Here is a 12,736-nt window from a genome sequence, read left to right as displayed (position 1 = left end):
CAGGGCTTAGGACCCTACAGTCTCGCTGCCCAGAGCCCGAGTCCAGTCCCTGGTCAGGGAACTGAGATCCCACAAGCCACATGGCACAGCCAAAAAACCAAACACAGACATATTTGGTCTTCGTTCCTGTCTCTGGCACAGAGCTCCCGAAACCCTCGGCATTTCCTGCGTGAAGAGACTCATCAAGCTGTCATCTGTTTCCTGTGAAGGAGGTGCCTGGAGGCCCCTGAGGGTGGGGACAACTGGCCGGAGGACCACCACGGGTGACAGCCCCGCCCCCTGACCTCCCAGGGGCGGGGAGCCAGAGATGGAATCAATCATCCATGGTCAATGCACCCAGGCACAGAGCCTCTGTGAAGCCCCCACAGGACGGGGTTCGCGGCGTCCCGGCTGGTCTGGTCAGCCCATGGAGGTTCAGGGCGAGTGGTTCAACCAGAGGGGGCTTGGAAGCTCACACCTGCCCCTACAGCTCGCCCCAGGAACCCTCTGGCTTATCCTGAATGATATCCTTTTTCTTTATAAGCCAAGGATGTAATAAACTGTTTTCCTGGGGTCGGGGGAGCCTCTGCTCCATAACCCGAGTTAGCAGTACAGGTGACAATCTGGGCTCAGGACCAGCGTGAGTTGGGGGCAGAGCTGTCTTGTGGGATTGAGCCCGTACACATGGGTCTGAGCTTTGTCTGGGCCGACAGTGTCAGGATGGGGCTGAGCTGTAGGACACCCAGCTGGTGCCGGAGCACTGCTTGTAGGAGTGCTCAAGACACATGCGCGCGCACACACACGCACACACACACGTGCACACATACACACGCACACACGTGCACACGTATACACAGGTGCACACACACGCACACACGCACACACGTGCACACATGTATACACAGGTGCACACACGCACACACACGTATACACAGGTGCACACACGTGCACACACATGTATACACAGGCACACACGCGCGCACACACGCGCACACACGTGCACACACGTATATACATACACATGCACACACACGTGCACATACATATACACAGGTGCACACGCGTGCACACACATGCACACACGCACACACACGTGCACACACGTACACAGGTGCACACCTGTGTGCACGCGTGCACACCCATGCAATGCACATTTACACATGCATGCACACGTGTGCACACACACACATTGGAATTGGCTCCAGAACCTAATTTTCGAAGCCCCAGCTGTCTGCTGGAGAAGGCAAGGAAATGGGCTTTCTCTATACACAGATTTCTGTTCCAACTGGTGAAAACAAACCTGTCTGAATCCCAACTCAGGGAGGGGAGCTCTCGTTGCCCAGGAGCTGGACTTCTCTACGGGGCCGCCGGCCTGGACACCGAGTCAGCACAGCGGGTTTCCTCTCTGAACCGCCCCCGCTGGGTCCTGGCCCTCCAACCAGCTGTCCCTGGACTCCTCCACGGCTGCTGGGGTTTGCCCACCACCTCCCACCCTCCGGAGCCCCCTGGGGCTGGGCAGGGGCAGCTGCAGGAGGGTGGAGGCACGGGAGGGGCATGGTGGCCCAGGAGGCCTGGGACCCGAAAATGATGCTCCTCCAAGTGCCGGCAGGCCCCGCACTGCCCCCCACGGCCAGCACCCTGGGGCTGCACTCCCCCACTCCGGAGAGCACTGGGGCCAAGCCCTGCGTCTTCCTTCTTGTTGGCGTCATCAGCAGCAGTGCCGCTGGCATGCCCGCTGGCTGTGCCCAGGCTCCTCTCAGCAGCTGTCTGCCACAGTACCTGTCCCCCTGCGAGGGCTCAGAGGCGGGGAAGGACGGGACCTGGGGGCAGGTGCTGGGAGGCCAGGTGGCCGGGCGGGGTGGGGAGGGCGCAGATGTCTGCTCTTCTGAGCAGGAGGAGGAAGGCGCCGGGCCGGGGGCGGCACAGGACAGCCACGGACAGCGGGCCACTGGGGGGCTGCACTGTCTCCGGCCCTCGTCAGCTCGTGGCTGCTCAGCATCAGGCCCTCAGCTTGGAAACTGGCCTCGATGGGGTGTCCTGTGGGGCCCGGCCTCGAGGGTGGGTGGAGGTGACCACGCACGTGGAGCAGGGGCGTGGAGGGGCGGCTCCGTGACGATGGCAGTGACCGTGGCCGGGCGGGCTCGGGGCTCTGGAAGAGGGTGAGCAGTGTCGGGCCGGGGACTCTGCAGAGGCTGGCCAGCCGGGTGCCCCCTGCCTCCCAAGGCTGGGAGGCGGGGATGGAGCCAGTGGGCCAGAAGCCTGTGCGTCTGTCCTGACGGTCTGAAGGTGGACCTCACTCACCAGAGGGCATGAGCGCTGGGAGCGGCGAGGCCCAGGGCGGGGGGCAGAGGAAGCTGGGGAGGAGGGCCCGAGGCTGGCCAGACCTGCCCTGGGCACTCCCTGCCTCAAAGCTGGCAGCTTCCCTGGGGCGCCCTGGGCACTGCACGTCTGCACCCACTCAGGTGGCCCCTCTCACTGCCACCTCTGCAGGGCAGCCCGCAGCCTGGGGCACCCGTGCCATGCGCTCCTGGAGGGGCCTGAGTGCCGCCCCGCTGGTGGTCGTGGGGACCTCTTGGCCCAAAGTCCTGCCCTTGGCACCGCCTCTAGTGCCGCTGCGCCAAGGGGGAGGGGCAGCGCCCAGCTGAGGTCTGTAGGAGCACCTGGGATTGCCACCCACTGGCTCTGCGACGGCAGGCCAGCCGGACCCCTCCACGTGCTTTGCGCTGGATGCTCCCCCAAGGTGTGGGGGCGGCAGCTTCAGTGACGGGCACAGGGGCAGAGTGTGAGCTCAGCTGGGCAGGGCCGGGCTGGCAGGAGTCCTGGAAACCCACCCTGGTCAGCTTCCCCCCGCCCGGGACCTTCTGAGCGCCCTCCTGCCCTTCCCTGGGTTGGCACGGCAATAGCCTCCTCTGGGTTCTGAGAAGGCCCGGGCTGAGTCACGGGCCCGGATGGGAACAGGGCAGGGCCTCCCTGCAGGACAGTGGCTCCGGTCCAGGAGGAAGGCTCCTTGAGAGGTAGGCTGGGCCAGGCAGGGGAGGTGCAGGTGCCACCTCCCAGAAGCAAGGACGCGTGCACTTAGGGTCCAGGCTGGGAAGGCCTCGAAAGCCCAGGAACCAGTCCTCCCGGCACCGGTTCACCCAGCCAGCCTCTGGGGTCCTCTCAGCAAGTGAGGCCCCCCGGCCCCTCCCCTCCTGGGTCTGACTCAGCTCTTCCTGGTGGGTGCTATGGCCGGGGACACACATAAGGCGACCTGCCCCGGGTCCAGCAGAGGCTCAGGGAAGCACCAGCTTCAGGCCCCTGTGGAATGCCCATGCAGACCGCCCATCAGCCCTGCCATCAGCTCGAGCTGGCTCGGGGTCCTAGAAACCCCAGCAGCCAAGCCTGTCCAGCCACTCACCCGACTGGGTCCCACTCAGCCGTCCCGAGATCAAGCTGGGCGCCACAGGGTAGGGGTGGGGGTGGCGGGCACGAGACCCCCGCTCAGCCTTGCTTACCTCTTGTGAGGGTCCGTCCCACCCAGGGGGAGGCAGGGGTGTACAAACGGGGTGTGGAGGGAGGCGAGAGGCACAGGGTGAAGCAGGGGCAGGGATGGGGACTGCCTCTGGAGCAGGGGGAGAAGACCCAGACCCAGAGGGCTGGCGGCCTCAGGAGGCACCCCTGCACCAGGCGAGAGGCCACGAGCTGCCTCACCAGGTCCCAGCCCGTACTCTGCTCCCCAGGATTGGGGGTGAGGGGGAGCTAACAATCTGGGAAGAGGGTCTCTCAGCCACACACAGCCTGCTGCAGCCCCCTGCGCCCAGGAGACACGGCAGGTGGCATCTGGGACAGGGCTCCCAGAGTGCCCACCGCACACCCGGGTCCCCCTGAAGACCAGCAGCACTTCCGACTCCCACTGGCTCTGGTGTCCCCAGAAACAATCACGGCCATCTCCACCTGGGGTGGGCTTTATTACCACTGTCACTGAGACGACAACGTGCACAGGGGGAGACCGTTACAGCAGGCGGGCGCATGCCAGCAAGTCCTCCCGCCAAACGCCAAGCGCCAAGGGCTGTCCTCCAGGCACACGGAGGACCCCCACCCAGAGGCAGTGGCGCCAGAGGGGCGGGAGGCTGGGCCATCCAGGAGGGCCCCACAGAGCAGGCGCCCCCAGCAAGGTGTCTATCTACACAGGCCTCTGCGACACAATCCCACATGGTTAGTGTCTTAAATATATGTGTGTGTGTGTATATATATTTTTATCTGAACTGTGTCAGTTGTTAGACATAAAACTGACCACTTCTCTGTACATTAACTTCACAGTAACTGTTTGCAGAAGACAATGAATCCAGTGTTGATAACTCAGGACAGGCTGGCTTCCTGCCCCAGGAAAATAAATTTCTTCCCCAGTGGAAACCCCGTGGGGAAAACCAAGGCTGAGGCTTCATCTCCCCACTGCCTGCTGGGGCGGGGGCTCGGGTGCTGGTCCGGCTCGGGCCCCGCCTTTGCTGGACACAGATGCCCACACAGGCAGACTCTCCCTATCACACGAGCACACACACTCCCAAGCACACACTCACGCATGGAAATCCGGTCATGGAGCACATTGCCCATGAGTGCAGTCCCACCAGCCCTCCGAGAGGTGCAGGGCCGGGAGCCAGGACAATCAGCAGCAGGGTCCCCTTCCCCCGGTTCTCTCTCCGGTCTGCAGGCCAGCTTGCCCACACACCGGGAGGGCTGAGGGCCTGCAGGGGGATGGCCCCCGCCTGCCCACCTGCTGCAAAGGCTGATGGTCTTCTCACTCCAGACCAGGCAGACGAATAAATACGACATCAAGTGTTGTCAGGAGCCGAGCAGTAATTTAAAACTTGAACTCGGACCTCAGCACCACTTCCGGTCACAGCAGAAAGAGCCCACGCTCTGGGGAAACCAGGAGTCTGGGCGGCTCTGCCACCTTCAGAACCTGGGGCGGCCCCACCTCTGCCCACCCACTGGGACCCGGCAGCGAGACCTGCCCAGGGAGCAGGCAGATGAGGCGGAGTGCCTCCACCAAGCACAGATGCAGCAGCCTTTTGCGTTTTAGGAGCATCAGCCTCCGCAAGTGGCGTGCGGGGTCCTGTGACCGCTGCCTGGAGGCCACATGCCTTCCCCCCACCCCGCCCCAAGCAATGCCTGCTTTCACCCAGACTCTCCCCTCCCCCCGCCCCGTAGGGAAAGGAAACTCTGCCCACCTGGCTCTGATCCAAACTGCAGCCTTCGGTCCCCTACAGCACTCTGGCAATGACCAGCAGCTCCAGGGAGACCGCCATCAGGTGGACAGATGACCTTCAGGGTCAGGCCTGCCACTGACCAGGAATGCTCCAGGCAGGGGGCTGCGTTCCCAGCCCCGCTCGGCCGCCCCCTGGGGGCGGCCAGGAGGCATACTGGTCCCTGTGCTCAGGCAGGGGAGTGGCACGGCCCAGCGACCACGTGCCAACATCTGGCAACCTCCAAAGGCTCCTTCTGTATCTAGAGAAATGCTTCCGAACCCCCCTCTCCGCCCTGTGTTGCGGTGTGGGCAAAACCAGAGCTGTGGAGGGCCTGCCTCCCTCCCCAGCGCCTGGAGCTCCGCAGCCCTCTGCTCCCAGCTGGCTCTGCTGCCACCCGGGTTCCTGCTGGGGCCGCAGCCCTGGGACACCAGCTGTGCCCTGAGGGCCCTGCTGGCGCTCACTGTGCCTGGGGCGCCCCGCAGGGGTTCCCACTGCCACCCACCAGGAGTGGTCTGTTCCGTCCGAGCTCCCGTTGGGACTCACACTGACAGCATCTGTGAGCGGGCATCCTTCACCGAGCACAGTGCCAGGCTCACAGGGTGCCCCCGAGCCTGCTCATGGGGTGGTCAGGAAAGCCTGGGAGGAGGGTCAGCTGGCCTCCTCTCGCTGGGGAGCCCGGGCCCTTCGGACCCTTCGGACCTTCCTTGGGACAGGCTGGAGAGAGGAGTTCACAGGCTGGACGGAGGAGTTCAGTGTCTGGTCAGGGCAGATCCAGGGACAAGAGTGAGTTGGAACGGAGGGCCAAGGCTGGAGGACTGCCCCGGCGGCTCCCAGTCCGTCCAAGTCTGGGGCCATTTTCCCAGGGCAGCAGGGTTCCTTCTGCAGGCTGGCCCAGCCCTGGGGGCTTCTGCTGAGCTCCCGGCCTCACACTCCCTCGGCCCCTCCGTCGGCCCTTCACACCAGCAGGGACTTGACCAGGCCACAGTGGAACTTGCGGACGTGGCGGTAGAGGTCCCCTGACTGCGTGAAGCGGCGCTCGCACCAGCGGCAGGCGTGCGGCTTCTCGCGTGTGTGCACCACGGCGTGGCGGCTCAGGTTGTGCGAATACTGGAAGCTCTTGCCGCACTGCACACACGTGTAGGGCTTCTCGCCCGAGTGAGTGCGCTCGTGCCTCTTCAGCGTGTACGTGCAAGAGAAGGTCTTCCTGCAGAGCGGGCACGTGGGTGCCACCCCGTCGGGCGAGAGCCGCGTGCGGCCGCCGTCCCGCTCGCGGAAGTGGGCGCTGAGGTGTGGCTGTAGCACGTGGGCGCCCGGGAACAGCTTGCCGCACAGCGGGCAGAGGCAGAGGCGCCCGGTCGGCCGCAGGGCGGCCTCCAGCTCCCCCCGCTCCGCCTCGGGCCCCGGCGCCCCCCTGCCCACCCCGCGGACCGGCAGCGGCCCCAAGCCCCCGGCCAGGGGCTCCGCCGCGGGAACACCGGGGGGCCGCAGGGGGCTGTGGGCGCTCCGAGGGCTGCTGCTTCCGTCCTCCCGCTCGGACTCTGAGTCTGGCTCCTCCTTCACCACCGGCTGGGCCCCGGGCTGCTTCTGGCGGCAGGGGGCGGTCTGGAGGGCGCAGGGTGGGCGGACGGGCGGCCGCCTCGGGCCGGGCTTCAGCGACAGGTCCAGGGCCCCGTCTGACTCTCCAGACGCCTGCCAGGGGGGAGGTCCTGGTGCGGGCGGGGGGCAGGTGGCCTTTGGTCCAGCGGGAGGGAGCCTGGCCTTCAGAGAGGCTGGACAGGGCGCGGGGGCCCAGGCAGACAGAGGGCCCGGGGGCCGGCCCGGGCGCCCTGCCCCAGGGGCGGGCGTCTCCGGGGGCAGCGCGCGCTCCCTCTCGCGGAGCCGGCCCTTGCAGACCCTGACGATGTCGCACATGCGCAGGTAGCTGGCGGCGGCCAGGACGTCCTCGACGGGCAGGCTGCGCAGGTCCAGGCGGCCCTCGTACATGAAGTCCAGCAGACGGCCGAAGGCAGGCGCCGTGACGATGTCGCCGTTGAGCCGCACCGTGTCGCGGCTGCCCGCTGGCCGGTCCCTGTAGAAGAGATGGAAGTAGACGCTGCACGCGGCCAGCACGGCGCGGTGGGCCGGGAAGCGCGCGTCGCCCACCAGCACGGTGCAGTCGCACAGGAAGCCCAGCTCACGCTGCTGCCTCAGGCGGCCCAGCAGCCGCCCGCCGTGCTCCGGGAACTCCATGCCGCCGCGGTCATCACCTGGGCACAAACGGGACGCCCGTGAGCGCGCCTGGAGACGCCGCGGCCGCCGCTCGCCCCCCAGCCGCCCGACCAGCCCTTCCCGAGTGCGGGCAGCGCGGGGAGAGGGGCGCGGGGCGCCGCGCGCGGCTGCCCGCCCGGAGCCTCCCTGGGCACCTGCCCCGAGCAGGAAAAACTCGATCGAAAGTAAACAGGAGCTGCTCCGCCGCGGGGGCGGGTCCCGGGGCGCCAGCGGAGGGGGCCGGAGCCGCGCGAACCTGCGCGCGTCTCCACCCGGGGCGCCCCTCCCCGCGCGGGCGCCCCTGAACTTCACTCTGGGGCGGCAGCCGGCCGCGTCCCCCGACGCCCGAGTCGCCGCGCCGCCGCCGCCGCCCCTGGTCCGCGCCTCCGCGCCGCCTCCAGCTGCCGCTCGGCCCGCCAGATGCCGCCGCCGCCGCCGCGGGGCCCCATTTAAGGCAGCGCGACCGCGGGGAGCGGGCCGGCGGGCGGGGCGGGCAATGCGGGGCGCCCGCCCCTCGCGCTCACCTCCACCGCCCCGAGCTCCTCTCCGGCCGCGGCCCGCGCCGCGCGCCCTCCCCGGTGCCGCCCCTGCGCGTGCGGAGCTGCGGGCAGCGCGCCCCGGCGGGGAGGGCGCGGGGACGGGGAGGGCGCCGGGCGGGGCGCGCTCCAACTTGGCTGGCCCGGCAGCACTCGCCGCTTGCCCCGCCCCGGAGAGAGCGAAACTCGGGGCGGGGGCTGGAGGGGGCGGGCCGAGGCGACTTCCCGGAGCGGCGGAACCGCTGAGGTCACCCACGCCGCCCCTTCTCCGTCCGCCCCGCCCGGCCCGGCCCCGCGCGCCGCCATCTGGGGCGCTGGGGTGGGAGGGGACGCGGGACGCGGCGGGGGAGGGGGCTCTCTCGCGATACTTGCCGCTTCATCCTCGGGGTCCCCCCCATGGGGTCCCAACTGCGCCCGTCTGTTAAGAGACTCCTTCCGAGGACCAGCTCCTCTCCCAGCCAGCGCAGGCGCCAGGCTCCCGAAGGCGCAGCCGGGTCGCGCCGCCACCTCGCGGGGTGCCCGCCCTGGGATGGAGGAGGGGGCGGGGGTAGTTGTACATATTGAGAAGATGACACCCCCTTTCCTTGAAAGCCTCGTATTGAATTTAATTTAGCTGGGCCCCTTTTCCAGACGCTTGGGCGGGTTCTCAGCCTTGGTATTCCAAAACTGGGCACTCTCATCCTCTCAGCACACCCAGCGAGGCCTCTGATGGGAGCCAGGTGCACGGAGCTGTGAGCCTTGGGGACCGTGGCGGTCCCAGGAGGCGTCATGGGGTGAGGGGACCATCGCGGTGATGGAGAGAGAGGGAAATGCGCCGAAAGCCCAGAGCCGGGCCGCGGGCTGCGAAGGGGGAGGAGGGAGTCCTCAGGGAGAGGTGACGCCCCCGAAGGGGCTGAGCTGGCCTTTCAGGAGCAAGGCCACGCGAAGGTGTGAGGGACACCTAGGTCCTGGGTTAAGGAAGAAGCCTGAGAAAAGCAGAGAGCAATGAGCTTGGAGAGGCTGGGACCCCCAGGGCGGGAGGTGACTGTTGGCTGGCAGTCTTTTCCCAGCTGCCTTTACAGAGCAGGGTGGAGGCGCTGTGGACCGCTGCTCAGCTGTCCCAGCAGCCCCGCTGGTTTAGTGAGGTGCTCTGATTATCACACTGGTTTTGGTTCGGAAGGCGCCAGGGCCACACAGCAGGCAGTCAGTTGTTGAACCAGGATCCAAGTCTGGCAGCGTCTCCTGCGTTCTCACCTGTACAGCCCAGAACCCCGGGAGACAGAGGGTGGGCAGGCCTTGACTAGAAGTGGGGGTGGTGTTTTGGGGTGCTGCATTACAAAGGCAGGACCCCAGCCAGCCGGGTATACAATGGCAAAGAGGCAGCAAGACGGGGTGGGGAGCCCATGCTCTTGGGAGGCGAGGACCCCTGGGGGGAGTTCCTGGCTGTGAGATGGGGTGTGGGGGTGGGGCTCCAGGGGTCCTATTTAAACTCTGGTGGGCAGAGGCCCTGGGGCCCACCACAGTTAGGATTTCAAGTCTGAGCGAAGGAAAGACACATTCTTATACTAAAATCCATTACTTGTTTATCTGAAATTCAGATTTCACCGGGCAGCTTGCATTTTTATTTCCTAAATTCAGCAGTCTTTGGCTTGGTACCCTGGACCTGCACTGTGCTCACAGCCAGCGAGAATGCCCTGGCTCCCAGAGCCCGGGCACCCTGGGGGCCCCTTCCTGAGGAGGCCAGCCCCTTCCTTCACTTCCACGCCCCGCCCCCACCCCAGCTTGGGCAGCTGATTTCAAGTCAGGTCAGAGTGAACCCAGAGGGGACTGCCTCTCGGAGTCTTGCTCAGAGCCCTGCCTCTACCCCCTTCCAACCTTGGGCATGACTCTTAACCTCTCCATACCTTAATATTCTCATCTGCAAAAGGGGGAGATTAACTGGAGGGCCCAGCACACGGCAAGACCCTGGGGCCTTTCGTGAGTCCTCAGGTTCCACACACGTCTCCCCAGTCCTGTCTCTGCTCCAGCAGCAGCCCCTGGGAGTGGGTCTTCTTGATCACTCCCACTCAGGTGTCCCCAATCCCACGATCTCCTCTTGGGGCCTCCGCCTTCTCCAAGGAGCTCCCGTGTCATGTGGCCTTGCCACCCCGTGCTCTCCACTGGATCTTTGCTGCTGAGACTTGGCATGGCACAGGCAGGGGGTGTAGTCGTGTCTCTTGACTGAAAGCAGGGCAGAGGGGTCTGTCCAATGCCCACGGTGCCCCCATCCTGATCCTGACTGCTCTGACGTGCCCACCTGCCCAGCCCAGGCACACAGCTCCCCAGCCAGGCCGGGAGAGAAGGCCCTGGGGTGGGCAGAGTGTCCTGGCCTGCCCTGCCTGGCTGGTGGGACAAAGGGCTCCTTGGGGCCCAGACAGAGGTCTTGGGCACGAAGGGGGTCCACGCGGCAGCAGGGGATGTGGCCAGCGAGAGGCTGGGGGTGTGCTGGGTAGGGGTGGCTAAGGGAGGAGGGACATCGCTCAGGGGAGGGGACAGGGAGAGAGGCCCCTGTGTTTTCCTGGTCCGAAGGTCTCCAGTCTTCCTGGAGTTACATCCTCCTTCGGGCCCGGGAGGGGCCACCCCAGGCCACCTGAGAGGGCACCCGGCAGCCAGCAGGCCTGGCCTGTGGGTCCCCGCTGTGGCTGGCGAGGCCTGAGGCACAGGGATGGCAGGAGGCTGTCGCAACGGTGGGGGCCGAACGTCGCTGGACATGGCCAGCCAGGCAGCCATCTGGCCTGGGAGCTGCCTCAAGGCCCCGCCCTGCAGCTGCTGCAGAGACCAGGCAGCCCGGGCCTCGGGCCCCCGAGTCCTGCCCGAGGGCCGGCAGCTGCAGAAGGTGACCGGGCCGCAAGGACCCTGAGCTCTAGGACGGGCAGGTGGCCACCCTCCCCGGAGGCTGGTGCAGCAGTTTTTGTGGCCAACATCTGCCTCGGGGGCTCCTGAGCGGCCCCAGCCTCAGCCAGGGCAGCGACATTCGGCTTGGGGGGCAGCGGGCAGGAGGTGTTCTAGAGGAGAGGGGCTCTGCTCACCCTCCGGAGGCCAGAGGAGGGCGCTGGGCCTGCCCGCAGAGGCTCCAGCCGCAGGGCCGGCTCCCAGCTATGCTGCAGGGCAGGGCTGTGGGGCTCACCGCCGGGACACGGGCCAGGCCGAGGAGGCCTGACCACCACAGAGACACTCCTGGCCAAGACGCTGTCTGTCTTCCGATGGCGAGGACGGCTGCAGGTCACCACAGGGCCCAGGAGGGGGCGCCCTCTCGGGCCCCCAGGGGTTCCCTGCCTTCTCCTTGGCATTGCCAGCCCAGGATGGGGCGCGGGTGCGGAGGAAAGCCCTCCTGGGAGAATGGTGGGCGGGGGTGGGGGAGATAGTCCTAGAGGGGGCCCGAGGGGAGGGTTGGGGGGAGCGAGTGCTTGTCAGGCACCCAGCAGCCCAGACCGGTCAGGCCTCCCCCCTGGTCCCTGCAGACGAGGGCCTGGGGGTGGAGGTGCAGCGCTGGGGCAGCTCGCTGGGGCGGGAGGGTGGGGGTGGCGAGGGCAGAGGCCCAGAGGTTTTCATCCTCTCCTGGAGGAGCAAGTGTCCCTGGTCCTTCTCTTTCAGCCCCGAGAGGGAGGGACAGCTGCGGACGCTGTCCTGGGCGCTCAGCGGCTTCCACCTCTGACCCAGATGAAGTGTCTATACCCCACCCCTCCCAACCAGGCTAAAACTCTGACTCTGGAGGAAGAACAAAAATGTCCTCCTCCCCCCAAATACACACCAATGCCAGGAAGGGAGCCCCCAAGTCTTCCTTTCTTGAAGGGATCGCCGTCAACTTGGAGGCCTGGGGGTGGGGGGAGGGGCAGCTGTTGGAAAAGGTTGTGCACAGCAGGGCCCAGGGAGGGGTGGGGTGGCGGCTTGTCTGCAGTGCCATGCTGGCCCCTTCACTGGCCCCCAGCGCCCTACAAGTGCCCAGGGCCCTTGGGGACATCAGGGAGGACCCCGGTCTGCCTCAAGCCGTCACAGCCCTTTTCTGGAGACTGCCCTCCTGCACCCCCTCTGGGTGTCTGTACTGACTCAGGGGGGCCCTCCAGGCCAGGTGTGCTGAATGGCGACCCCCTCCCCCGCGCCCCCCCCCACCCCGGGCCCTGGGCCCTCTTTCTTCTTGGTCCCCACGTGAGGTCCCTGTTCGCTTTTGTAGCTGCCAGATGTCTGCGTGTTCCTTCTGGGGAGGGGAGCTTCTGGAAGACCCCCACCAGGAATGAGGGCCCAGCCCAGGGCCAGACCCAAGCAAGCCTTCAGCCCACAGACAGATGGCTGCCCACCGGCCAGCCGCCTGCATGCACCCCCCGCCACCCAAGGGGCCTGCGCTAGGCAAAGGGCCTTGGACTGGGTCTGTTAGGCCCACCGTGGCCCCTCGAGCCACCAGCTCCCCAGCTTGGGGCATATTCTAAAAGTCAGACTAACCCACACTCCAGCCCTGCTCCCGCCGGAGGGAGTCAGAAGCAGGCGGCTCAGCCCACGCCGGCCCTGTTAACAGGGTCGAGGCCGGACTGGTCCGAGAAGTGCGGGCTGGCCGGACAAAACTGGGAAACCGAGGCCAGGGAGGCCGCGGCCCGGAGGCAGGCCCCGGGGAGGGGCGGGAGCGGCCGGGCTCCGCAGGCGGCCCGGCCCGGCCCCAGGGACTCCCGCCGCGCGCTCCCGCTCCCCGTGGAGGGGACGCCCCGGGCGGCGGAGGCGGATGTGGGCGGGCGGCCGGGC

General features: G+C 66.9%; 1 protein-coding gene and 1 long non-coding RNA gene across 2 annotated transcripts; both read right to left on the bottom strand.

Annotated features, from left to right (window-relative positions):
* Nucleotides 1-3,907: 3,907 nt before the first annotated feature.
* Nucleotides 3,908-8,139, bottom strand: ZBTB42 (zinc finger and BTB domain containing 42). The gene is made up of 2 exons (XM_069559512.1): nt 7,976-8,139; nt 3,908-7,450 (listed from the first exon to the last, which is right to left on the bottom strand). The coding sequence occupies exon 2, from the start codon at nt 7,431-7,433 to the stop codon at nt 6,159-6,161; it is 1,275 nt and encodes a 424-aa protein (XP_069415613.1). The 5' UTR covers nt 7,434-7,450; nt 7,976-8,139; the 3' UTR covers nt 3,908-6,158.
* Nucleotides 8,140-9,526: 1,387 nt separating this feature from the next.
* LOC138423525 (uncharacterized) lies at nt 9,527-12,708 on the bottom strand. The gene is made up of 3 exons (XR_011250302.1): nt 12,443-12,708; nt 11,757-11,819; nt 9,527-10,186 (listed from the first exon to the last, which is right to left on the bottom strand). It is a non-coding gene; the product is annotated as an uncharacterized lncRNA (long non-coding RNA).
* Nucleotides 12,709-12,736: the final 28 nt, after the last annotated feature.

The sequence above is a fragment of the Ovis canadensis genome, chromosome 18, assembly GCF_042477335.2.
Source record: "Ovis canadensis isolate MfBH-ARS-UI-01 breed Bighorn chromosome 18, ARS-UI_OviCan_v2, whole genome shotgun sequence".
NCBI lineage: Eukaryota > Metazoa > Chordata > Mammalia > Artiodactyla > Bovidae > Ovis > Ovis canadensis.
The sequence above is the reverse complement of the archived record's forward strand: the minus strand, read 5'-3'. Positions and strand labels throughout refer to the sequence as shown.